Source organism: Agelaius tricolor, unplaced genomic scaffold (assembly GCF_023055355.1).
Source record: "Agelaius tricolor isolate 1412-34295 unplaced genomic scaffold, bAgeTri1.0.p SCAF_9, whole genome shotgun sequence".
In the NCBI taxonomy this organism is placed as follows: domain Eukaryota; kingdom Metazoa; phylum Chordata; class Aves; order Passeriformes; family Icteridae; genus Agelaius; species Agelaius tricolor.
The window spans coordinates 222757-249351 of NW_027269269.1; the positions used below are offsets into that span (position 1 = coordinate 222757).

The 26595-nt window shown below is 38.1% G+C and overlaps 1 protein-coding gene across 4 annotated transcripts in view; it reads left to right on the forward strand.

The window, feature by feature from the left end:
- The window catches only part of STARD13 (StAR related lipid transfer domain containing 13), a 293669-nt gene that overhangs the window by 79099 nt on the left and 187975 nt on the right, over nt 1–26595 (forward strand). For 3 of the 4 annotated variants that reach the window (XM_071433932.1, XM_071433931.1, XM_071433934.1), the window contains 2 exons: nt 1974–2120; nt 6453–6587. In XM_071433932.1, coding sequence (XP_071290033.1) covers nt 1974–2120; nt 6453–6587 — 282 coding nt within the window. The remainder of the gene's footprint in view (nt 1–1973; nt 2121–6452; nt 6588–26595) is intronic. The other variant, XM_071433933.1, reaches the window with a different exon arrangement.

Here is a 26595-nt window from a genome sequence, read left to right on the forward strand (position 1 = left end):
CTCCAACACCCCTCAAAATATTCTTTTCAGTCATGGAACAGAAAGTGATCTGTTTCAACATGTGGAAATTGCTCCTGCATCCTATTAGACTCAGAAATCCAAACTTCTAATGTAACCTTCAGTGCTTGTCACCTGGCAAGAATGATTTTTGCATAGCTCACAGAAAACAAACACAATTTACGAATTTCTATGTGATTGTTGCTTCAGAATTGCTTACTATTGTTAAGTAATAAAACATATTCTTACAACTTCTTTTCCATAAATTGCATTTTAATTGTGTTGAGAAATAGAACATTCATTTTAGATTTTTGCAGAATTTATACCTTATTGTTTGTGGAATTTGGGTGGGTTTCCATGTTTTGTCCTTGTTGGATATTTTTTTGAGTGTTCTTTAGTATTGGAAAGACCAGTGTGTGAGGAAGCAAAACCACAGGAAAACACTTGCTTTGTTTACAAGTGAGTGTTGTGGACATATATCAATATGCGCATTTCCTATGTGAGGTCATCTCACTCAGAATGGATTCAATATGTGAAGTGTCTTTTGATGCTCATTTTCTGTGGAACGTCCTGTAGTTTACTTGGAAGTAGTTGGAAAGTCAATGGGAAGCAATCCAAGTATCTCTTTAAATAATTTTAATAGCTGTAGAGTTGAAGTGTAGCTTAGCAGTTATAACAGCATTTCAGGCAAAATACTCAGAGGTTGTAAAAAATGGTGAAATTCTAAAGAAAGATTTGGAAAAGTAAAAATTGGGATATTTATTTTTCTGTGCTTTGAAACAATCTCTAAAAAGATCATATTAGCCCCTTTGAAGGGAACATGTTTGTTGCTAATATGAGATTCAGTGTCTGATGATTTGGGACCTTAGTTACTGGGGAGAAAATGAGTAATTCCATTAGTAATAGTATATGTCAGTGTAATAGAGGAGTGAATCTCCTGGATTCTGTTTGTAAAGGGGTTTTTTTTCTACAGTAGTGAGCCAATTAGTTATCTTTCTGTTCCACTTGTGAAACGCTCTAAGGAAACAAAGCGCCATAAAGATTTATCAGGTAAGAGTAATAACAGTACTCATCTATCTCCCCTAGGTTTTGAGGAGTGTTATTATGATGCTCTTAGGGTATGGCAGGATGAAAATGCATTATTACTGTTTGTCTGATGATACTTACTATGGAATCATCTTCTGTGCAAAGATATGTGTTGTTTGTGAAAGGAAGGAAGATGAAGGAACTGAAGTAGCTTCAGGACAGAGTCTTCTGGGGAGCAGTAGCTGCCTGTGTTGACAGGGAGGTCAGTGTGACTGGTTTTTGTAGGGGATCACTATAAGTGGTGTGAATAAAGAAAACAAGGCATAATGCATCAGCATACATAGGGACCACCATGGAGAGGTGCAATAGGAGAGTACTGGAAAGGATTTTGAGGAAATTAAGGAATAAGAAAAGCATCTTTGTCGATTACATTACAATGGATTAAAATTTTGGTTATACAGTAAAGATCTTCAGATAAAAAGGAAAAATGCATCTTAGTGACAAAGTGACAATTAAGTATTCCTACCGTATGGGCAGAGGATTTGACAAGTCTAGAATTATAGTAAGGAATATAATACAGTGGACATGATGGCCTTCGATATTCTGGTTCCTGTTGGCAACAAGCAATCAGTGGAGAGATGCTGAAATAGAAGTGGCTTAAGAAGAGGCATTAAAGTGACTTTAGTTTTAGTCTTGATTCTGCTTAGCTTGAAATAGCAGTGGGTCACCCAAGATGAAGTGATAGAAAGCTATTCAGATATACAAAAGTCATTTGAGTATGTAGAACAATATGAATGTGTGTCATCAGGATTTGAGTGATAATTGAAGCTTTCTAAATGGAAAAATATTGCTCAAGGACAGAGAAAGAGGGCTGGAAGAAAAAATAAGCATCTTCAAGATACAAACAGCTTGAATATTTTAAGACTTCATGTATGTTTGATTTCTTCTAGACCCAACCAGAAAAAGAATCTGAATGGCCAGACTCTATGTCATGGCTTATGAAGAAACTGGAACAGTTGAACTTAGATATTGAAGAAGCTCTGAGTGCTGACTCTTCTCCCTCCAGTACTCCTTCTTCTAAAAGGCACAAGCAGCTGGTAAGAATATGTGTGTGATATGATACGTTCTCTAACATTTAGCTACAGCATTCCTCAAGCTATAGTTTTTAGATCCAGTTGTGTTTCAGAGTAGGCCAAGGAGCTCAGGTGTTAGGGTAAAGTTAAAAGTTTTCATTCAATAAAATAAAATTTCTAACATTAGATAACTAATGGTTAAATAACCAGAACTGTGATAGGGTGAAACTTGTAAATTTTCTGTCAGGATAGCTTAAAATCATTATACGCTTTTTTTTTTTTTTTTAGGGATATTTGCTTGCATGGTTTTCAGATTGTTAATTTAAGTGCTAGCCTATTAATATTTGTTATATTTATTTGAAGATATAACAGCAAGAGAGACACTCTGTTCATTAAGAGTTGAACTAGTGTCCTGGTCACCCCAGGACAACTAGTTTTTTTTTTTTTTCTTTCTCTCTTTCTTTTATTTGAATAGTTGATTTAGAGCTGCAATCCTCTAGTTAAGACTATTTTGTGATGACAGGTGTCATCAGTTGATGACAGTTTCTCAAGCTTTTATTTTGAGGACAAATAGGATTAAAGGAGCAATGATATTATTTTATTAATTTTTGAATAAGCAAGTTTTTTATATAAGCAATTAATGGAGAATGACCAGCATGAGAAATATAAGTGTTTGTTCTCTGCTTCAGGCTATGATTAAACTCAGTTCTTAACACAGAATTGTGAGGATTTTCAGCTCTGAATGTTGGCATGAAGTTCATGGAAGGTGATCTTTTGTGAATGTTTTTGCTGTCATTGCTGCTTCATTTTGTAAAAGTAAATTCTTGAAGTAAGCATCTTTGTGGATCATCACAATGTAAATGTTCATGTCTCTCTAGGTGGGACGTTCAGACTCTTGCACTTTGTGTTTCTAAGTTCTACAGGGAGAGTTAGTAAGAGTGGCCATGGCCATCTCATTTTTTTTCTTGCTGTACATGTCAGCCAGTTAGAACCAGCTCTGTCCAGCTGAATTAATTTCATAATTAATTTGCCCATTAAGGGACAGTGTTCTGTCTTCTTACAGGAGAATGCTCCATATCTTCTGTCAAAATACAGTGGCAGTGTAGTCTGCTTTACTGTCTGAAAGTGAAATCCCAGCCATCAGAGTTTAAACACTTCTCATTGTGAGACAGTCTGGTAGCCAGTGATCCAAACACCCATTATTTTATGGCTGTGCCTATTCTACTAAGGTAAAAGCTGTGGTTTGGTTAGGCATCATTCCTTTTTCATGTTGGCCTGACGATCATAGGATATGACTTCAAATCCTTTGCTGAAGCACTCACTGAAGGGCATATTGCATGTAAACAGCAGAAAAATCTAAATAGGTGACATTTTCAAATGAACTTTGATACATAAGAACAGCATCATCAGAAATGGTTGCATAGAGAATGCCATCACCAGCACCCCAGATGCTTGCAACTTCTCTTCCTGAGGCCTCATCACAGCCTTTTTCCTGGGACATATGCTCCCACCAAAAGTCTCTGCTAGGATGTTAGGATGTTCCCAGCACCAGCACCAAAATTACTGTTTTGCTTAACATGATATTTGAGGATTTGCAGTCCTCTTTATCAACCACCTCTTCCCACTCTAAATGGAAGAGATCTCTTCATTTTAGTTGTCTGTGGACAGGCAAATATGTGAGTCAGACACATTTTATTGTAGCCTTATATGACAAACTCGAAATGACCTTTAAACCTCCAAGAGCCAATTTCAATGCAGAAGCTGGACAGGTCACTTAATACAAAGTCTTTCTGATGAGAACAGCAAGATCAGAGTAAAAAAAGAGTCTTAGAAAATCTGTTGTGGAACTGATGATGGGATACCATTTGCTGTCTCCTGCAAAAGAATTCATCCAGCAAGGGAATCATCTGCTCTGATTTAAATATTAATTAATAATTTGCCTCAGAATGGGTGGCTTTAGTTTTACTTTATAGTCAAAGAAGAGATAGATCCTCATAAATCTCTCCATAAATGTACTGTAAAGAAGCAGATACTGCAGATTTCAAAATGACAGTTGCGGTGGAAAAAATAGCAGTCTGGTTTTCACTCAAGTTGTATGAGTAGTTTATATTCTATCAGTTCATGCTATTTGTATCATATTTCTAACTATAGCTTGTAATTTGTTCCACACATATCAAATGTTTTATTCTTGTCGCTTACTATGAAATGAAAAGAAAGAAGACCTCTCTAAAACATATGTTTACTAGTAACTGTGTAAATTTGGCTTCTATAAAATGAACCACTTTTGTGTTCTTAAGATGTTTTTATCCTCAGCTGGGAACTGACACAAGAAATTATGATTGACAGTGGTTTTGGGTGAACTGTTTAAAGGTGTAAGACTGAGATGGAGACCCAAAATCTCCAAAGCAGGTGATTGCTGCATGAGTGGGAACATGGTTTTTTGGAGCTGCTGCTCTGAAAGTTGTTCTCTTGAGGGTGTGGACAATTTTTAACAGATGACAGAGCCATTTCTTATGGCAAATGCTATATGACAAAAATATATTTTGTAATTTAATCACTAGTTTGAGCCAGTCAGTTTTCTATTGAAGGATTTTTCACCTGTTTATGCAAGTAATTCTTTGCTATTTTTTTACTCTTTGCATTTTCCTGTTGTGAAGGTATCTGTTATTAATAATACAGATTTTTTTTTTTTTTTTTTTACAGAAGAAGCCAAAATATGCACTGGTTGAATAAATATTATGTGACCAATTGGGTGAGAGTAGAGAGTTTTGCAGTATTTTAGTGAGAAAATTCAAGGTGTTTTAGAAAACATAATAGCTTTTGCATGAATGCTAAGGGATGATTTGTTCCTACATCTGTGTAAACCACAAATTGCTACTGGTCATTTTTTTTGTTGGCATATATTATGAGGATGTAGCACTGACTGGATTCCTCAGTAGCTGATGCAGAGAAGATATTAAAAATAATTGTCTATTATCCAATTATTTTCTGAAACACTCTCTCACCAATTGAATGAACACATGATTTAAGTGCAAAAAGCTGTACTGTCTGAATGTACTAACAACAAAACTGCTTGTTTTGGAAAAACATATTTAATAGCTCTATTCCTGTAAAATCTGTACCTTTCCTATGGGAAAAAAAATCCTTTTTAGCAGTATAGAAGGAGGCACTTTGTAAATGAAACATCAGAGATAAATCACTCTTGCTGCAGTGTGTTTCCCCATTGTTTAATGTATCTGCTTCATTGCCACTTAGTATCTTGTACTCAGTTTCACTACAGAAAAAGCAGGAAATCTTGAGAATGAGAATCACATTTTTTTCAGTTTCAGTCTTTTATTATTCATGAATGACAGGGAAATCCTGTTTGATTATTGATTATCTTATATTAGAGATATGACTTGAACAAAGCTTTTTCTTTAACTTACATATTCATTTAATTATTTTGCATTAGTATATTGTCTTCAAACTTGTTTGGGGTTGCATACTAATTGTTTTGTCACTTTTTCAAAGCCTCCTCATTTTACATCCCTACAAAATATACTAATTGGGAACTGGGCAGTTGCTATTAAAGATCAGAAGCACATTTATCACTTTGTGGGGAGGAAGAGCCTGAAAATGGGCTGATTAGAATGATTGTCCCCAGCAGCTTGGGACTGCTCTGCAGTGCACCCATGACCCTGTTTCCCTGATTGTCTGTAGTATGAATTCTGCTGGACTGCAGCATGTGTTGCTTCTTGCTCACTCACCCAGTTTTCCCTTGGGCAAACCAGGATACTTGAGGGAATGTTGTGCAGTTGGTCTCTTATTTACACTGCATTCAGTGTGGGCCCAGAGTAAGGACATCCACCTTTTAAAAAATGGTGTGAGAGTGGAACAATGAAATGAGAACTCCCCAGGTTTTGGGGAATAAGGAAAAATTTATTTGAAAAGTTCAGAATCTGTAATTTGAAAATGGGAGTTTTTGGGATCTCTGTTTAAAATACAAAAATAAATATGAAATAAAATTAAAAGATAGCTTAAAAATAATTTGAATAAAACCATTTCTCTTTCTACAAAGTGATTCAGTTCCTTTAAGTTACAGGAAGGTGTACTATTATTGATTAGTTCTGCAGTTGTGTATACTGGATGTTAAGGAAGCAACTTTCCATAATGATGGGATGTCTCACTTAGCAAAATGTAAAAATGATGCAGCAGGTGCTTTTAAGAAAAAAAAGATCAAAACCAAATGTTTGCCTTTCATCAGAGGAAAAAAAATCCAGAGGAAAAGATAAAATTCCTAAGTTTTTATCTTAGAGTTCACATTAAAAATATTTCTGACTTGTCTTTATTTATAGGGTTTTAAAAATTCTCTTACAGTGCCCTGTTCAAGTAGAGACAGGCCTTTATGGAGATCATCAAGAAAAAGGATCTTGGAAAAATAGAAGAGGAGACTACCAGCATCAAAATTGTTTACCTTACCGAGTGTTGACTGGAGCACGACCTAAAACTGATGTAAGTAGCTACAACATTATCTGTCTGACAGGTTCAGTAACCTCAGAATTTACACTGTATCATTAAAATTGTCAGTGCATTTCTTTGAAATAATTTGTTCCACATGCATCAAATGTTTGATTCGTGCAAATACTGCACTGCACGGAGGAGTTTGGTTTGCAAAGCAGGTATAGGTAAAAGTTAAGTTACACTTCAGTTAATGAGGCTCCAGGGCTGTGGGGTTCATCTAATCTGATTTTAGACCACTGATGAAAACTTCTACATGTGAACTAGTCACTTGGATCACCTTCATAGCCAATGGAAAGAAACAGGCACTTCTAGAGAGTGATTCATCTGTAGGTAGCATGTGATGGATTCCAGGCATCAGAGCAACTACCACAGTTTTTTCTTCATGGCTTATTTTAGAAGTACTCTCTTAGGATTTTTTAGCTTGACAGTTGGTTGTGCTCAATTCATGTGAATTCCACACTGCATTCTCTGCAAGCCTGAGTGCTCAACTCTGGAATTCTAGTTAGATCCCATTTCTAACCAATAATAGAAATATTTACTTGGGTTTTTTTGGTTTTTTTTACAAGGTGATGGCTATAGCCTGCAGTCAAAGTCCATCAGAAGGTTTTCTCAAAAGATTTGATTTACTTTCCCAATAGCTAAATGTAAGCTACTTTGGGATCAGTGTCTTCGTTTGGAAATGTAGATAGTTTCTGTCTCCCTTTTTTAAATTACTTGTGTGCCAGTAGTACCTGTGATCATCATACAACATAAAAAGTGGCTGCACTGGATTGAACCAAAAGTACTTATAGCCCTGTGTCCTTTCTTTGGCAGTGGCCGGTGTTGGATGTTCAGGAAACAAGTGTAAGGACATAGTAAGCAGATAGTAAGCCATCTCAACTTCCTTTGAGGTATTTATCATGCAGGCACATTGAAGATAGACACTATATTGCATTTTTGTAATTAATAGCCCCTAAGAGTCTTTTTCTACTCTAGTTGTGCCTTTTGTACTCATTTGTATTAGTTTGTTCTTTTGATATTCAAAAGAACAAAGATACTTTAATTTCCAAAGTTCAATTGTGGAGTAGGTGATACAACACCATCTTGTAGGAAGTAGTGAATACCTGAGGCTGACTTTCTTGTTTGTTTGTTGGTTTTTTTTTTTTTTCCTCCAGCAAGTGACTGTATTTATTATTGATTTACATTTTTCTGCTTAATTTACAACCATTCAACATCATGAGGTCCTCTTGCAGCAATATGCAGTCAGTATTTGTTTTTATTAACCTCTGTAGCTGAATATTATCAGAAAACCCTTTTATTCCTCCATTTTCCAATTCATTTGTGAATTTTATTCTTCCATTTTCCAATTCATTTGTGAGTGTACTGAAAAAATATCCATGAGACTGTCAGGTAATATCCATCCACTGTAAAAGAAAATAATCAATTATTCTTAATCTTCTTTTTTCACTTTTAGTTAGCAATGAAAATCCATTTTTATTTCTTGACCTCTTTTTTGTAGATCCTCCTTCATAGCATAGTTTGAATTGGATGGTCAACTTCATCAGAAGCTTTTTGAAATGGAAGTGTAGCAGTCAAATTGCCTGTATGTGCATGATCATTCAAAGAAGTTGGCCTCCAAAATCCCAGTTATTCTAACCCATTATCCTATGTTACTGTCCACATGTTCTTAAGCATACTGTCAGTTTTCTGCCATGCATATCAGTTGTACTAGCATCTCTTCCACAAGTAACCTCAGAGGCATTTTCAGACACTGGCATCACATTTCCCCCCCTCTTTTCCTCCTATCCCTGAGCCAATATCTCAGCAGTTCTCATTCCCTGAACAAGGTGCTTATTTTAAACTATCTATACAATTTGGATTAAAGAAAAATCTATTATATTAAAGATATCTTGAACACTGTTGTATTCATCTATCAAAGAATGATATGCATACCACCATAAAAATTCTTTATTTCATTAAATGAACCTACTTCTGTGCACTGAAAAGGAAATTTGAAGGTTGGCTCCACTTGCTCACTAATTGAAAATATTATTGTCTTCCCACTAGCTATTTCCTTTCCTTGGAGAATAGGTTTGCTATTTTCCATTTCTGCAAAAGCGCGAACATTTGTTCTGATTTGTTGCTTGTTCTAGTTGGAATAGATAACAGAATTAATTAAAAAGAAACTTGCCAACTTTATTTGTTACCTTGGCTAAATATTCAGGCATATACAAGTATCACAGCTTAGCTGCCTTCCCACTAGTACTATGCAAATATTTTCAAAGTGGTGTTGCAGTAATACTGTTGTTTGGCTACTGGTGTGTGGGAGGAAAGACAGAGGAAGTATGTTTTGGGTTTTTTTCTCTTTTGAAGTCTGTTTTTTGTTTTTGTTTTTTTTTTTTTTTTGCTTTTTGCTTGAAAATTGGGAAATACTAGCATGATAAAAAGCAATTCTATGAATCCTCATCAGTACAATCCATGCATCATATCAATCATTTTTGTATGTTGGAGTGAGAGCAGGGTAATGCAGAAAGTACGAATGTTTCTTAGGGCACCAGAGAGTCTAGGAAACTGAAGGCAAGAATTTCTTAAGAAATTAGTGAGCTGCTTTTTTATTGCACAGTGCTTTAAATTAGGAATAAATATTGAAACTGGTGTTTGCAAATGTCATTCAGGAGAGTTGATCATTTTACTTCCTTCAAAGTGCTGCTTTTGGTGCTCTTTTTCATGCAAATTCAAATAATGCTATATCTAGCTCCAGGCATGCAGTCTGCATTAGTCTGTCATATCTCTCCAATACACAGATTTCCACTGCTTATTCCTTAAGATACAGACTTTTCCATATTTTTTTAAAAGAGTAAACTGAAGTTGCTTTCATTATCGTAAATGGGGTGGGATGAAATAATTTCTTCTATGTCACACCCAGGCTGCATCTGTTTTACTCCCATGATCCAGATGGTATAATACTTAACTAGGGAGTAACACAGAGATAAATCAGACCTCTTGTATTTTGATGGTCCAGTTTTTCTTCTCTTCCAATTTTTTGTGAGTCAGAAGGTCCAAATGAACTTGCCTGTCTCCACTCCCCGGGAGCTCATATACCCGAGAGATTTAAAGAAACAAATACCCCAGAAGTTATTGAGATTAGCAAATATAACAGACCAATTCTAGAAACAGCAGAGATGCTTCTATTCAGGAATGATATGCAGAGATTAGGCAGGACACAGTTGTTCAATTCTTAATACAAGGCAGTGATGTTAGCTGCACACTTTTCATGGATACCAACTAGGCTAAAAGCCTAAAAGGGACAATGATGTATTCTTTGGCAAACTTGTCACAGTAGGTATGCTGTTTGTATGCATGGTTTTATGACTTGCGCTCCTTATGATGTTTTGGTGAAGTAAAAAACAAATCATGGCTTTAGGGCTGATGACTCCTGCCCTTCCTTCCCCCCACCCAGGGCTGCCTCACTGAAACTTTCTTTTTGAGGTACTACAGGAAATATGTACCTGGCAGGGAAGCCAGGTGCTTGAGAGACAAACAGCAAAGTTTCACCTGACAATTGCTGGCATTTGTAAATCCATGTCTACATTATTGAGTTTCCATTAATGGAGAGGAAAAAGCCCATCTACAGCAAGACACACCTTGCCTTGAGGTAGTTGCCTGAATGGAGGTCTCTTGTTGATGGGCTTTGTGCCCCCAAAGTGCTAATGTTGCTTGGTCAAGTATTTGAAGAAGTGACTGCCCAAGATTAGTGCATAGAGCTGGATAAAATAAATCTGTCCCAGGGCATATAAATTCCAATCTGGCATTTGATGGGCAGTGGCTGCCTCTCTATGCTCTGAGCAGAGAAAACTTTGGTAGTCTAACTTAGGAGTCTAATGGGGGGTGTGAAAAACCCATCAGTAAACACCCACTAGGTCTTGCAGGTTACGCAGTATGCTCTGTCCATGCAATCTGTGAATGAGCAAGAAAACAAAACTTTATTTATTGGTAAAAAGTGCTTTTTCCTTTATCTGTTGTAAGTTTACTCTTTTGTTTTCTTTTTAAGTAGAGTTGAAGAGTGCAGTTTTGATTTCTTATGCTTTAATTTGACAAATGGCTTGAACATATTAAATACACAGGGCTAAAGTTAATTATTTTACAGTTTTGAGACCTGGATTCTCAGTCAGATTCACTGCTCAGACTTGGTTATGTAGGCTGGTGCAAGAGAGGGTCAGAGTAGCTGGAGATGAGGCAGGGCAAACTGCTTCTTTCACATCAGTGCCAGCTTCTGGTAGTTTAAACTGTTAGTGAACTATAGCTTATCTATGCTAAGCCACTTGATTCAGAAAATGAGAAGCAAAACTGTCTTGTAACCTGCACAACTGAAGTGTTTATGATTTCTTTAGGATTTTTTTTTCTGAGAAATACTCATTGATGCTATAAATAGTGTTTCACAGTTTAGGTCAGAGGTTCCAGGATGTCTGATATCTTCTGACATTGTTTAGAAATATAAAACTAATAAGGCAGTAATTTCTGGCTATTATCTCTCTGTAGTAAGTGTAATGCTTTTCTGACCCTCTGATTATGTTTGAGGCAGAGAAATTAAAAAATATAAACAGCTGAAGCAAAGTCAGAATCATTGTGTTTCTTGTGCGCTCCTTGTTCAATATTTCTGGCCTGAGACCGCCAGGGATCAGAGACGATTCCATCAGTGAGCATGTGTGACAAGCCTTTTATCAGATAGCTGCCAACATCCAGGGCAGAAAAGGTTATCATGCAGCAACTCATAACAGTTTTTACTTTCACTAGCACTCTTTAGAATTTTGAGGATCTTGAGCTATTTACAGGCCTTGAGCTGATCCTTTATTTCTCCACAAAATACATAAGCAGTATTAATTTTACATCTGAGATTACAAGTGCCTAAACCTGACTCCAGAATAAGTTTCATGCACTGTAACTGCTGGATGCAGTCATAAATTTGTCAGTTCATGGTAGAATTTATATCAACAGTTCTATCCCATTATCTAGTAGGGTGTGTTTCCCAAGGTGAAGATTAGGCAGATCATGTTTTACTCTGATCTTACCCCCACTGATAAACTTGATAGTAAAGCCCCAAGAAGACTTGTGCAATCTCTGGACAAAGATTTCTTATGCCCATCTTGGTTTTGGGCTACTTTTTATGACCCACAAAGTGCAAGAAGATGAAGTAAGAAGCCTGGAGCTGAATGGTGAAGACATAGCATTCAATGCTCTATTTCCTCAAAGATGTAGTGTGTTTGAAGACAAAATTATTTGGCCATGTTGGAGCTGAAGATTTCTGTCTATGCTTCAACTAAATGCATTTGTAAAAGTAGAATCGCTCATCCTGAAGAGGTAGTGAAATTCTTGCAGAAATCAGGTTTTTGCTTACTTTCTCAAAGTCTCAAAACCAGATGATTCGTTGCAACGTGGTCAAGAGCAGAATCTATATATAGTCTGTGATTTTGCTTACCAGACTATCCTTCCTCATAGAGTGCTAACTCCAGTGTTCCCATTCTTGAAAAGAAAAATTTCAAACAATGTCCTTTAGTAATGCGAATAGCTTTCCTCTTTAATGCTGCTATTAATTATGTCAGCAAAATAGCTCTCCAGTACAGTTGCAGGTAGTTTGAAACCTCATCTTTGCAAAACCTTTTTTCTTGTGTTCAGTACTTAATCTCACCAGAATCTCACTGGGACAGAATAATGCTGAAGTAGTCAGGTAGGTGACCCACTCCACTTCCAGGTGTACCCCCATATGGTGGACTTTTTTGCCTCTGAACAGGATTTTGTGCCTCTGTTTTTCCCCTGCTCTGTCTGCACAGTGGGGACATTGAAACACCCTTCTTTCCCAGGAGCACTCTAGACTTGCAGTCATTTCTGAGATGATCAAGTGCTCCTGGAAGATAGAATCTTCCCTGCTTTAAGACTAAGTAGTTTCTTGGTAGTAAAAGAATCCATTGCCCAGGAAGAGATTGTACTAACTCTAATGAAAATCAGTAATGGGGAGTGAAGGGCAGATGCCTCCCTTCCTTCTTGAGAGCTGTGTATTCCAATATCTACAATACTCAGGCTTTCTCATCTGCTTTGTTTCCAGTGCACTTGCCAGCACTCTGGCCAAAGTGTGTCCCTAACATAAGAACCCAGCATAGCCCATTTCTTTTCCTTTTTGCCTTTATTCCCTCATCTCAACAGTCAGGTCCTTCAGTGGGGAAATAGATGGAAAAAAAACCAAACTTGTGTGTTAAGATAAAGGCACTTTAATAAAGCAAAAGATAAGGTTGTGCATCCAGAAGCAAAAGAAAACAAAATATTTATTCTCTACTTCCCATTAGCAGGCAATGTTCAGCCTGGGGAAGCTGGGGTTCAGGACATGTAATAGTTGCTTTGGAAGACAGATGTCATAAATAACAAAAGCCCTTCCCTGCTTCCTCCTTTTTTTATCTTGGCTTTTATTGCTGAGCGGGCATCATATGGTATGGAATATCCCTTTGGCAAGCCTGGGTCAGCTGCCACAGCTGTGTCCCCTCTGAAGATCTTGTCTACCCCCAGCCCACTGGCCCTCAATAGTCAGGGGGCAAGGTTGGAGAGAGAGCCTTGGTGCTGTTCAAGGGCTGCTCAGCAGTAGCCAAAATACTGGCATGTTATCAACATTTTTCTAGCTACAAAGCACAGCCCTATTGAGGGCTGATTTTGAGGAAATTAACTCCATCTCAGCCATACCCAATACAATTTATTTTTTTAATTAATTGCTCAATACCATTTTTTTTCTGACAAAAATGCTGTCACCAGCTGAAGATGATAATCCTCATGTAGCTATGCAGCATTTAAAATTACTTCAAATTGCTATGGTTAAATCACTTGATACATGAAAATACTTATTTAATTTAAAGTATGTTAATGGTATTAATGGTAACTTTTAAAACAGTATTTTGCACCAAATTCATTATTTTAATTTAGTTTTCATAAGGATTACCTGGAGGTTAGGGACATACTTTGTGTATTTTATTTTTAAAACTCATTGAGTTATCTATGCAGGAAAGAAAAGAGCTGTCTTATTCATAAAATGCCATTGAAAAATAATTTTAAAACAATTATTCTCTGATCGATGTAGACAACATAATCTATATGATTTATATGCTTTTTTTTGGTATATGGTATAAAGTCAAATTGAAGTTTCCAACTGATTTTGGAGTAAAGTTCATTTAACGTAGTTCAAAAGGTATATGAAGTCCAAGTCTGTATCAGGAGGAAGCTAGAATTGGTTCTTTTTTTTGCTTGGCATTACATGGCTATTTATGTAGTTCAAACTGATAATGTCTGTTTATATTGCAAGAAGAGCTTTGAACAAGGGAGGAACCGCAGGAGCAGCTGGAAAATAGAGGTCACTCACCTCTGCAAGGGCAGCCAGCAGGTCCACCAGGGATGGCAGTAGCAGCAGAGCAGCTGGGCTTGGTGGTGATTTTGCCAAAACCCCATGAGCAGAAACTGCCAGCAAAATTTATTGAGTGAGCACTTTTCTGAGCCAGCCCAATCCCTTTCTCATTATAACTGTCCCAAACTCACACAGTGAGATTTGCCTTCTAGATCCAGCTCCAGTGACAAAATAAGAGTTGCAGACTGGCATTGTTTAATTAGTATATACATCCCAAATTAATCCTATGTGTGCTACTTCACTTTCATAGACATATTTTTCATATGTAAATTTAAGTATTCTAGAATGAAATTTGTTGAAATATGTTAATTTTCAGATCTTCTGACTGAATTATTTTGCAGAAACATTTTAGTGTTTTATTTCTGATAACACTGACTGTTTGCAGGAACACAATTTCATTTCATAGTAGTGCATTCTTGCTAAAAATAAACACTAAATTTGCTGACTTACATCTCAGTGTTAGCAGAAATGCAGCCTCAGAAATGCATTGCTCTTCAAGACAAACTGAAATGTCCTGACTCTTTGTCCATAGAGATGAGATTCAAGTTGTCAAAATAAGAATCTCTATACATGCATAACAAGAGGTGATTTGGAACCATTCCAGTACATTATACCAAGCCTATGCCAATATAAAGAGAACCTCACTTCCATGCAGCTAACTTTGTACTTAGTGAAGTGCAAAAAAGAAACAATTTCCCTCTCTTTTCTTTCTTTTCTTTTCATGTTTTTTTGGGCTCATGCTTTGCATGCAACACACGGTTTGTATAACTGGGTGACAGTACAATTTTCTACTGTGTTTTATAGCACTCTATGTTTTATAGAGGAAAGAACAAATTATAAAGTATGCCAGCTCCCATGGATGAGAATGGCAGGAATGTGCTGGGTTCAACCCTATGAGGCTGTCTCTTGTATTTTTTCTTGTGGGATTGGTTGAGCAGAGTTTTCTTCAGGGAGGTATGTACAGTCATACCTTACCTGTCTGCCCATCTGGTCAGGAGTTTGCATTTTCTTTTTTCTGCCCTGTGATATATTTGTTACAAAAGCCTAAAAAAAAAACGGGAAACAAAAAAAAGTTTGAGTGTATTCTATGTTATGGTGTTACCATAATGCCTCTTTTAGAGTACTTCTGTAATTTTTATTCTGGCAGGGTTTTCCTGGCTACTTCACATGTTGATCAGACAGCACACGATTGAGACGGAGCCTTTGACTTTTACAATTGTTGTTCACAGCAAGAGCAAAGCAAAGGGATTCAAATATTACCAGAGATGTATAATTAAAAATGTGTCCTGCCAGTGCTGACAAAGTGCTTCTGTGGCATTTCAGAGCTTGGGCAGAGTCAGACCCCTGGTCCCACTTAAGCAGTGGTGCAAAGGTCTCTCATAATACCAGCCTCTGGCTCTTTGTACTCTGGAGAGCCTGTGGGCTGCTCATGCCTGTTTCCCACGCTGGGGAAGAAGGAGTTCCATCTATAACACACCAGAGACAGAGGCTGGCATAATGCACAGGGAGAGCATTTTTTTGCAAATGAATGGAGCAAATCGTGCATCCCATCTCTCTAACAGAGATAATCCCTCTCAAGGTGCAACTTTTTCTTGTGCTTCTACTGGAAGGAGGCAGCTTTGCTCAAATGCCACCCCCTTGTCCTCGGGTGTATGTAGCCCTTTGTGAAAGGATGTGCACTTTACACAAGGGAAGTAAAACTTCAGAAAAGTTTTGGTGACATTTTCTGTCTTGCTACCACTCATAGGGCCTTTTTTCTGTGAATTCCCAGAACTAAACACGGAGTGATAAAGTAGTGATTTTGAGATTAATTGATAGATGGAGCTTTCTGATAATCCAGTGTGGAAGAAAGGTCATGTGTTATCTAAAGCAGCTAAGTGTCATAATGATCTTTAAATTGGTATTGCATGCATTGCTTTAAAATTTACAATGACTAATCATTAACAAAACCAAAGTGCTCAGAAATAAAAGCGGCTGAAGCTTCTTTATTGCAACATGTCCCAGTAGAAATTTTCAGATGAACCACCCAATTAAAGCTTGAGAACATTTTGGGTTAGCTAGAAGGATGCAAATTGGGTTGAAAATTTTCAGAAGGACTTTCATGTCTTAAAACTTGAGCTAACAAATTGGAGTTTCCATCTTGGACTGTGAGTTCTCACTGAAACAGAGTTAGCACAGCCTCAGAGAGGAACTGCAGCAACCTACAGTCTGAGAGACCTCAAGAGGGTTTTTAGACTATTCCCCTTTACCACATCAGAATCACCTATACCTGTGTCACCCTGATGTAAGTTTTTCTGAAATCTTTTTTAAGACCTCCACTGACAGATTATAAAGCCTGTTCAAATTCATTTCAGTACCCCACTGATGATTAGAAAGTTTTACTATGCTTTTGTAGTGTAAAATATCTTCTTGTGTTCATCATCAGTATGCAGAACAAGTTCTGTTGTTCTTTGCCTTCTGCCTTCCCTCTGCAGGGTCAATCTGGTTCATCTAGCTTTTTCTTGTAGGTCCTGGTTTCCAGACTCCCTGTTTCATCTAGTGTCTCAACCTGCACACTAAATATTAATTTGAGCATGTTCAGAGGTAGTTACATATCTCACAAGTTTATCTGGAAAAAATACCAAAAAGACTTTTGGCAGTTGAGGCCATAGCAGAATCTGGACTCTCTGAAATGCCCTTGGGACTGGCAGGTTGCACAGACACTGAAATGGGTATTTTCCTTCATGTTCACTTTCATCTTCTCTGCAATCATGGTTGCAAAAGTCACAGAATGATATTAATTCCTGTAGCCTGTTTTTCCTTATTCCTAGAGTATCCTAAGAAATGTGTTTCATTTGTTTGTGTAAATTGACTAAAACAAATCCAAGGTTGTGCCTACACTACGAAGGATGCCTGTACAGATAAATAGAAAATTCATCAAAACAGAGTTCCTGCAGGATTGGTTCCCAGGATATTTGCAGCCTGATTCAGGTGTAAAGGCAATCTTATTCTCCTTTAAGTTCCTAGGCTGAATGTCTCCTCACTCCCTTGACTAACTCCAGCACAGCAGGAAGCTCTGTCGATGGAAGGCACATGGTACCCCAAAGTACATGGAATATCACACGGGCAGAGGAGGGTGGATGTGGACAGAGGTGATGAGAGGACTGAAGCAGGAAGGCTGGCAGGACCTCAGCAGGTGGCACTCTTCCCTCTGGATCAGTGTGGGGAGGGAGCTGCTCCCAGCAGTGCACAGCATCACTCTGCTGACACACCAGCTCAGGATGCAGTGCGAAATCCAAAGCCTTGACCTCTTTTGATCGCTGGGGTTTTTTAATGGAGTCGTCCTTGATTCATGTATAAAAATAGTTTCCTAAAGGTTCTTGAAATTTCAACTCAGATAACCTGCCTAATGAGATGTCTATCTATAGCCGTGGCTCTGTAAATTATTCCTTGCTCAGGCAGTGCAATCCTAACACAACTGTGCTTTGATGTCAGACATCACTGTCTTTCTAGACAGCGGTGGTCCTGGACTGTACAGTTGGAGCATTTTGAGATGCAAATCCTTGTATTCTTACAGACTGTGTTCTGTGTTGTGCTGGCTTGTCAGTCAGTCTGTTTGCAGAGTGAATTTAGTGAGAGCTTAAACAACGTAAGCTCGAAGTGTAACACGGTATGATTGTACCCTTACTTCTTAATGAAATCTTTAAACAGGGAACCTGATCTGGGTGTCTTGTTCACCCTAGCCCTATCCCTCGTAGCAATATAAAGAAAAGAAGAAGAAATTTTGGCAATAAATGGTTATAATGAGTTTTAATCCCCAAGGTGTACCTGTACCAAGGCAGTACCTCAAGGATTTCTCACCTGCTTTCTTGAAGTGTTGTTTTCTGACAGTGTATCTGAAGTTTCAGCAAGGACTTGTATTTGAGTCTTTGTATCACAGCAGGAATTCAACCCAGGGTCAGGATTGTCTGATTCTTCTCTGACAGAGGCTTGCAGAGTTGTTGACTTTGCTTAATTGAGGAGCCTCCCTTTGTTACAGTCTCTTCAGAAGTTTAGGGTGGTAGGTAGCTCTGTGTCGATTTATTGGCATTTCTCTCCTCAGGGTATATTTTTATTAAGACATGTCAGAAGAATTACTTTTTCTACTAACCACTGGGTTTTTTTGTATGCACCTCTTTGAGAAGGCTCCTTAAGACATAATAGCTTGAGTTTACTTATGTTCTACTGGCTGGCCTGCTCTTTCTGAGAGAGATTGATTTTGATGCCTAACTGTCCAGCTGTGTATGCCTCTGTGATGTGGAGTTCCAACTGTGGTGAATGGATTAAAGTGTCATCAGCAAGAATAGCTTGTGCCTCTTGGGGAAAAAAAACATTTTTTGCTCCCCAGACCCCTGGCTAGGCTGTCATACCTGTGGCTCCAGTCGTCTTCAGTGGCACATGTGTAAAACACTTACTGTCCTCCTGCAATGCCATTCTCTTAGGATGTGGCAAATGAGAGTATGGTGGGTTTTGCTGACTGTCTGACACAAAGTTCATTGGGACAGGGAAATTTTTTTCCAGTTGTAGCTGCGTTGGAAGTTTGTGGCCAAGCTGCCCACCCAGTCACTGCCTATTGGACAAGAGTGATCTTTAGTGGGGAATCTTACAAAGGTGGTTGCAAAAGAAGTAACTCAGCCTTTCTCACAGTGGCTGAGGTGGTGGTGTCCAGGGAGTGTACATCCCTAGTTTGGGTGGGCTACTTGGGGAGTGCTGTCAAAGGAAGAATACTTCTGCTTTATTCACAGCAGGTATGAACATGATATGATCTTTTCTGAGAAATATGTATCATATCCATTAAATATCCATAATTCCCAGATCATTTAAGATACAGCCCATAGTGGTTGAAATTCAAGATTAATTTTTTTCACCACATCAGAGGTTCATGAGGTTCAACAATAGAGATTAATTCCAAGACTTAATGCATTATCTCAGACTGAACTAAAAACTTGTAGTGAGGACTAGAGTAGGTCCAGATTGTCCAGACAATAAAATCATCCAGGCCAATCTTGATATCAAACCACATGGATAGGAAGTGTATGTGTATAGTAGACATTCTTATATCAAACAAGCCTGTGGAAGGTGTTTGGTTTTTTTTTTCCCTTTAAGACATGAAATACTCTAGGATACTAAAAATTATGTTTATAAGGTCCCCTCAAGCTCCTAAAGGAATTAGTGGAATGTTGCCCTGTTCTTCTAAGTTCTTCTTAACCTTCTGATGTTTACATTTTTGTAAAGGAGTTTCTCACACACTTTTCATGTAAATAATGATTGTTTTGCATTCCTTTCTGGAGGAGGAGAGAATTGATGGACTGTTGGTTTGACCAGTGTGGTTGGAGAGGTGTCAATTTCATCCTCCAATCCATGGTTACTTTTGGAATTCTATAAATATTGAGGTTCAGAAATAAATCCCCCCTTTTTTGCCTTGGACATCTCAGAGTGCGAGTGTCATTCATTTCGTGTCATATTGCAGTACAGGTCTCAGACATTCTCCAGCTCTAAAGATCAAGTTCATTATGGGGTAAACAAAAATTATGTGGGAAACTAAAATTATGTACCATATGGCACATCTAAAATACTCAGTAATTTGGAGAGATGGTTTGCTCAAAACAAATTTTACAGCAAACCAAGCTGTAAATTTTCTATAGCTTTGAAAAATCGCCATGAATACACATACTGAAATGTGTACCCTGTCCCACTTCTTGAAAGTAGGTTTGAATGATTGTATTCTTTTTATTTTACATAAGCAGACATGAGACCTTTTCAACTGTAAACCAGGCATTTTAGAGTAGGAACCTGAAAGCATTCTGTAGACATGACTAAGTTCATACCCAGTGTTTCCTGACAGGCATTTCTGTAACAGTACATTTCATCTGATTCTGGAATGTTTGCATTCCCTGCTTGCTTTGTCAGGAGAAAGACAGCCACATGCACAGAGGTGGATTGCAATACTTAAGTTTTCAGACCTAAGAAGGACACTATCTTCATTTTGCAGCTGGAAGGCAGAAGGTTGGAATGGAAGTGATTGCCCAGCTTCCTCCATGAGGTCTCTCACAGTACTGGAAGGATCAATCAGGTCTTTTGATCTTCAGTCCTGCACTATCAAGACAAGATTGTCTTTCCTGATCTGCCAGACTCTCTTGTGTACTCCCATCAACACTTACTTTGTTTCATCCTACCTTACCCAGAATATATTATATATTATATAAAATATAACAAAATACCATTATTTGGAATACTATTTTTTCCTTCAGACCTACAATACAGTAAGGTACATCTTGAACATTGCTGTCTGAGGCATTCAGGGTACTGTGATACACATTAAAATCAGTGTAGTTGCACTTTTTAGTGAGTCAGCATCCCAATAACGTGGTTGACAGCCTCCCAGTTTATACCCTGTTCTGTCTGCAAAGGTTGCATTTGCAAAGCAAAGTCTTCTGGCAGCTAAGAAGATCCCTCACTCAGCTGTAGCACACGGCTGAGGGTCTGAAGGGTAAGAGTTCCCCCAGTCTGACTGACAGGTACACAGGTGTGGTAGGCATTTCAACACAGCAGATCCTGGCTCATGCTGATTTCCAGTGTGTATCATCTGGCACTTCTCATTCATTGGAGAAGCAGGTCATCTCCTGGAATGGCCTGTTCTTTCTCTTTGGTTTTGGCTGACGTTTTTTGTTTTGTTTTTGGGGGAAAGAGGGTGGGAAAAGGGGCAGGGTTTTGTTTTTATTGCTTGTTTTGTTATTTTCATTCTTTATGGTCTAAAAAAGGGAAAGTGCAAGCATAAATGAGGCTTCTGGGACCCACACATTTAGTTGCATGGATCAGCCATCTGCTTTGCATGCTCTACCATCGCTTCTCGTTATGCACTTATTATGGGAATATTTATTCTATGAATGACTAGCTGTTTGCTCTTGATATGCTTCCATCTGCATATATATTTGCTAAACCACTCCCCTTAGGCATATGAAAGTTTGGCTTTCCCTTTCAGATGGCTATAACTATACAATTTGCCATATCATCAGCAGCATGCTCAGCTCCCACGTCCACTGCAGGATGCACATGTGGAAGATGGACTGGCAAAAACAATTTGCACAACTCCTGGGGTATGAAAAAGGTTGAGTTTTAGAGTGACAGCCAGTAAAGAGGGAACCTGTGTAGGGGTTTTGGAAGCCTTAAAGGTAACAATATAGTAAAAATAACTGGGGATGAGCCATAAACACATCTGGGTATAAATAGGGCAGTGGATTGCTAGGAATGATGAAGTGGCCCTGTCAGATGGTGGGTGCCCCATAACTGGCAGATTTGCCTTCACTAAAGCTCCCAGTGAGCTTTCAGGGGAGCTATTTGAGGAGAAGACCCCATAGGCCTTCCTTCTGAGAGGATCTAGAACAAGACTGAGTTGCAGATAAGGCTGGGAAAGACAGGCTCTGATTCCTGAATTACTTAAGCTTTCCAGAGTTGCACAGTTCATGCACCATGCATGAACTGCATGTGGAGTGGAAAAGCAACCAAAGTAAAGATGGCTTGGGATTTAGGGCTTTGTTTGCTTGCTATCTGCTGCTTTTGTTTTGTTTTTCCTGCAGCAAATGACTCAAAATTATTAAATTGTTACTATTGTCTCAGTAACTCTACTCCTGTTAAATTCTAACTGAATCCTGAGAGACAAGGCTAGATCCTCAGCAGTGTCCATCACATTTGCCATATGGTACCACTTTTCTTGACTAGCTTGAATCCAGAAATCATGTACTTTTGAAAATCAATTATTCTTCTTCTCATGGTAATCAACATGGTAACATTTTGTCTTCAAAAAACTTTATCCCAGGAGCATGGATGTTTTAAGTGCTTGCTAGAGACCCAGCTATCCCTGGGGAAATTATGTGTTCAGGCATATCTCACTTTAAATAATTTTTAAAATACACTTTGCTTTGTCTTGTGTATGAGTTATGACCGTAATGTCTTCTGGTTCTGAGTTTCCTTTCTCCGCATTATCTCCCCCTAGACTTCTCCTGATGATAATGCTGCTCAGTGTGGAAATGAGCCAATCTATTTACCTGACATTTTACCAATGTGCTGTTAGGCTGCTTTTTATATTGAAAACTATTAATGCCCTGAATCTCATATTGTGAAGATCAAAACTGACTCCTCAGGAAAGCATACAGTAAATCTCAGTTTCAGGGATGGATATAGCCAGGCAGTGGGCGCTGGGCTTTTGGAGAATGCACAGGTAAAGCATAAGGCATAGTGGCTTACTGGAGGCAGTTCAGTCCCTGAATGTCCTTCAGCACAATGAGCTCCAGCAGACTTTGGCACAAAATTGCAAGACCTTTGAAGAATGCAGCAGTTCTACTGATGACCATGGTGAAGGCATCTATTTTCTCTGTTTAGCCCTACCTTATCCAAGGAACTCTTGATGAACTTGCATATTGAAAGACAAAAGATAGATCAGAGATTTTCAGGCATAATGGCTTTCATTGTTGAAGATTGTATTTTTTCTTGTTGTTGTTTTTTTACCTCTCAAGAAGACATTGGTTAGAATTGGTGGTATGTTTGTTCTGTTTGATTCATGGCTTTTGAGCAAGTATATTGATATTACACAACATCCTATCATTAACTGCTTCTCTGAAGGTTCTCTTCAGGTGTTTTGCAAATCATTGCTACATTATAGGCTCACTGTTGGGACCAAAAATTTAAGACATGTACTTGTAACTTAAAATTGCTTTGCACATAATGCAAAAGCAGGCAAAATTGTGGCTACTTGAATATTTGAGAACAGTGTTGTCAACATTGTGTAAGAAGACACTGTGCTAATGAAGGCTTTAGTTCTAGTCCTGCAGGTCCTGTGATACATTTCTTCCCATGGAGCATTGCAGGAGCCCTTCTACAGGAATTTCTTCAAGGCCTCAGAGCAGCATGCCCAAGGGGAAGTTCAGCAGCATTGCAAGCACCTAGACCATGGGTTCCCAACTTTTAGATAGTTGATTTCTCACTAGAGTGTATTGATAATGTATTGTGTCTTGTTTCATTGCTTCACTAAAATCTCTCTCTGGTCTACTGTATGTCTTCTTTATAATTTTTCTTGTTCCATGACTGTCCTCACACATTCTGCATCCTTACTTCTCCACCGCCAGCTTTGCTGACAGAGCCAGGACTGAGAATGAGGTTGAAAACCAGACTTTATTTGGCTAACATCACCCAGAGCCACTGGAGGTGTCTCTGCACCATGATCTCATGTGATTATCATATAGGATATATAACACAGACATCCAACATTGCTTCATAAGGATCTGTATGAATCTGATCTCTGTACTTCATCTGTAACATGGTCATGAATCACCACTCAGATCCCTCAGAAAACTTAGGAGTCCTTCACATTTTGACTCCAGTACAAATGATTTCATAGATATAGAGTTGGTTTATTCACCGTGGAAAATAATTTCTTTCTGTTTCGTTAATGTGCTGCCTCAGAAAAATTAGAAATAATTGCAGAATAATCAGAAAGAACTTGCTGGCAGATGAAAAAGCTAATTTGTATGAAAATCAAGAGCAAAAATATTGTTTAAGTAGGCTGTATTTTCTTTGGATACATGTACCTCAGCGAAAGAATTTCATTTATAACTCTTGATATAAATAGTGTGATAACACTTCACAGAACCTCCACTTATCAGGGGAATTCCAACTTCTTACAGAAACTGAAGCATGCTGGTTGTCATGCCATCCTTGTAAATATTTTATGTTGGCTTAAGACTCAAGGGCAGATGTCTATTTTTACTTAGTGTTTGTGAAGAATTATGAACCTAAAAAGCTTTTGGTATAAGGCATTTAGCAGTAGCAAAGCCAGTTCAAAGCTGTCTCCAGAAACAGAAATTGCAGAGCACCTTTTTTGTTTGTTTTTATATTATACTTAATGTCTGGTATACTTCTCTGGCAAATATGCCTGTAATAAATAGTTGTTCCAAATAACAGCATACATTCAACAAAGTAGCTTGGGAGTCAGTATTCAGAAAGTGTAGCCTTCCTTTTCCCTGAAAGCAATTGCTTTGCATTGACATCTTCAGCAGTAAGTTGCTATTTGTATTCCTTTTTTTTAATTTTATTTTTTTCAGCTGCAGCCTAGTATTGCCTGCCTGCCGAAATAATGGAATTCGTAGACTGGCAGAGACAGTGCATCCTGTATTGTCTGGTGTCCTAGCAAAATTTCCTGGATATCTACTGGTTTCTCAAATAAATTATATAAAACTTCTATTTGGGTCCTAATCTGAAGTTCTTAAAACCACAAAAAATGCATCATGTGCTCATGATTAAAGTGAGAAAGTTTAAGAGCTAAAGACTATTACTGTGCAGATTAGCAGTGTAAATGTTGAGCTGCCTGGGCCATATGGCCTGGCTCCTCAGCTGCATTCGTGTGTTTGCACACAAGGCAGAGAGATTCATTCAGACACTTACAATTACCCAGCTTTAATACTGATTTTAAAATTCAGATTTCAATCATTTCATGCTCTTTCTGTATCCCTGGCAGGCTCTGAAAGCCAGGCACATTACCAGTGTGCATGGCCATTCCTACTTGTCAGCTTCTGCCTGTGAGTGCCAGGCTCGACTCAGTGCTGCTGCGAGAGGCCGGTGTGTGACATCAGTACTAATTAAGTTTGAATACAGAGCTATGTTTGAGAGCCAAAGGAAGTGCAGGAAGGAAGCTGAGTGTCAGTGAGTCATGTCAGATGAATGCATGGCAAGCGGTTATTGATAACATACAGCCAAACCACAATGTTGATTTTGGAAGATTTGGCATGGGAACTAAAAGCAGCATCCTGACCTCAGCTGCGATTTTTTTGTATTCAGATTTCCAATAACACTGTTTTGGTTTATTTGGAAGAATTGTTTCTTTTCAGATTCTCTGTCTTTATTTATCTCACAGTTCTTCTAGAATAAGGACCCTCAGGGACTCGAACGTTTAATCTGTGCGAACAACGCCTCAGCATTTTTGTGAAGACTGTCTACCATTTTCTGTGTGAAGGAAAAATGTCTCTTTAGTGGCAGGCACCCTGCCTTGTAATTTCCGTTGTGTGAGCTTGGACATCTGTGTGATTACCCTCTGGGAACACTTGCAGCTTGACACACATGCATCTAGTCTAGCTATTTTTAATCATTGCTTTTCAAGTATCTGTAGTGAGTTTGGTGACATGAATGGGAATAGTGTTTTCCAAATTTGAGTCCTTTGGTATTTGCTTTTTGTAGTTTCTCAACCCCACTAAAGTCTCAAAGTCTCATAAAGGTTAATCAATTCCAACTGTCCAGGAAACTTCATTTCTTGAAAATATTACAGTGCCACAGAACTTGAATGTAAAGCCTCATTTGAAGAAATAAGAAATATCAAATTCCTGTTTTAAGTGTAGCCATAGTTATTTTAGAACATGACCTACTGGGAACCACATAGTCTTTGGGCTTTTTAAAAGTTATTTTCAAATTGAAATATGATTGTTTATGGTTTTGGCTTAATTTATAGGAAAGATGATTGTTCAGAATCAGCAACAATTACTATGATAGTGGTTCATTTTCCTGGAGAGTTTTTCATTTTATTCCTTGGGACAAAACTGATCCCAGGTAACACTTGTTTCCTTACTTATCCCATTCTGTCACCGTTCCAGGGTCTATACCTTTACTGTTTATCTTTTTGCAAGAAAAACTTCTGTACCACATCTGCCATTGTCAGTGTGTGAAGTAGTTGTAAAACAAGACCTGAAGAGTAATGATCCACTTCAGGTCTCAGCTTTCTAACTGACTCTTATTTTAATCAGTAAAAGACACTTGAAAAAGCACAGCACAGTATTTGGACTCATGAAACAGTATTTTAAGAGAGGTTACAGAAGTGAAATTTGATTATATAAATCTCATTGTACTGATCAAGTCATGAAGAATACCTTGTATTACAAGTTATAAACTGGTTATTTGAAGGTTAATAGAGCAAGAGATGAAAAAAAAAGGCTTTAAAGAATTCCTGTAAACTATATTTCATTTCCTTTGCCACACTGTAGGATCAGGTAGATCTATGTCACTTCTGAGAGATGTTTGTATGCTCTCTTCTTGAAGACCTCTCATAACAGAGACCCCACAATCTCACTGTGCAACCATTGTTTTGCTATGTTTTAACATTAGAAATTACATTCTTGAAAGTGTAGTCTGAAGTTTCTTGCACATTAAAATAATTTCCTCTTGTCCTCCTCAGCTGTGGAAAAAAGATTTTTCCTTTCTCGTTATGCGTTTGGAAACTACTCTCAGGTTTCAGCCCACTCTTTTCTAGATTAACAGTCCTACTTCATCTAGTTTTCCTGTGCAATTAACATTTTCTATATCCATGATAATTTTTTGTTTCTGATCTCTGGTCTATGCTCTTTTTGACATGCATTGCCTAAAACTGAATTTTTCAGATAAATGCAGTTCAGTAGGAAGCACCCTAAAGTTCATGGAGCTCTATCTGACACAGGAGACTCCTAACTCACAAAAGTAACCCCTCTGGATTCAGCAGAGACATGGAACTAAATGCTTCTTTGTGAGAAAGGAGTGCAGTCCTGCCAC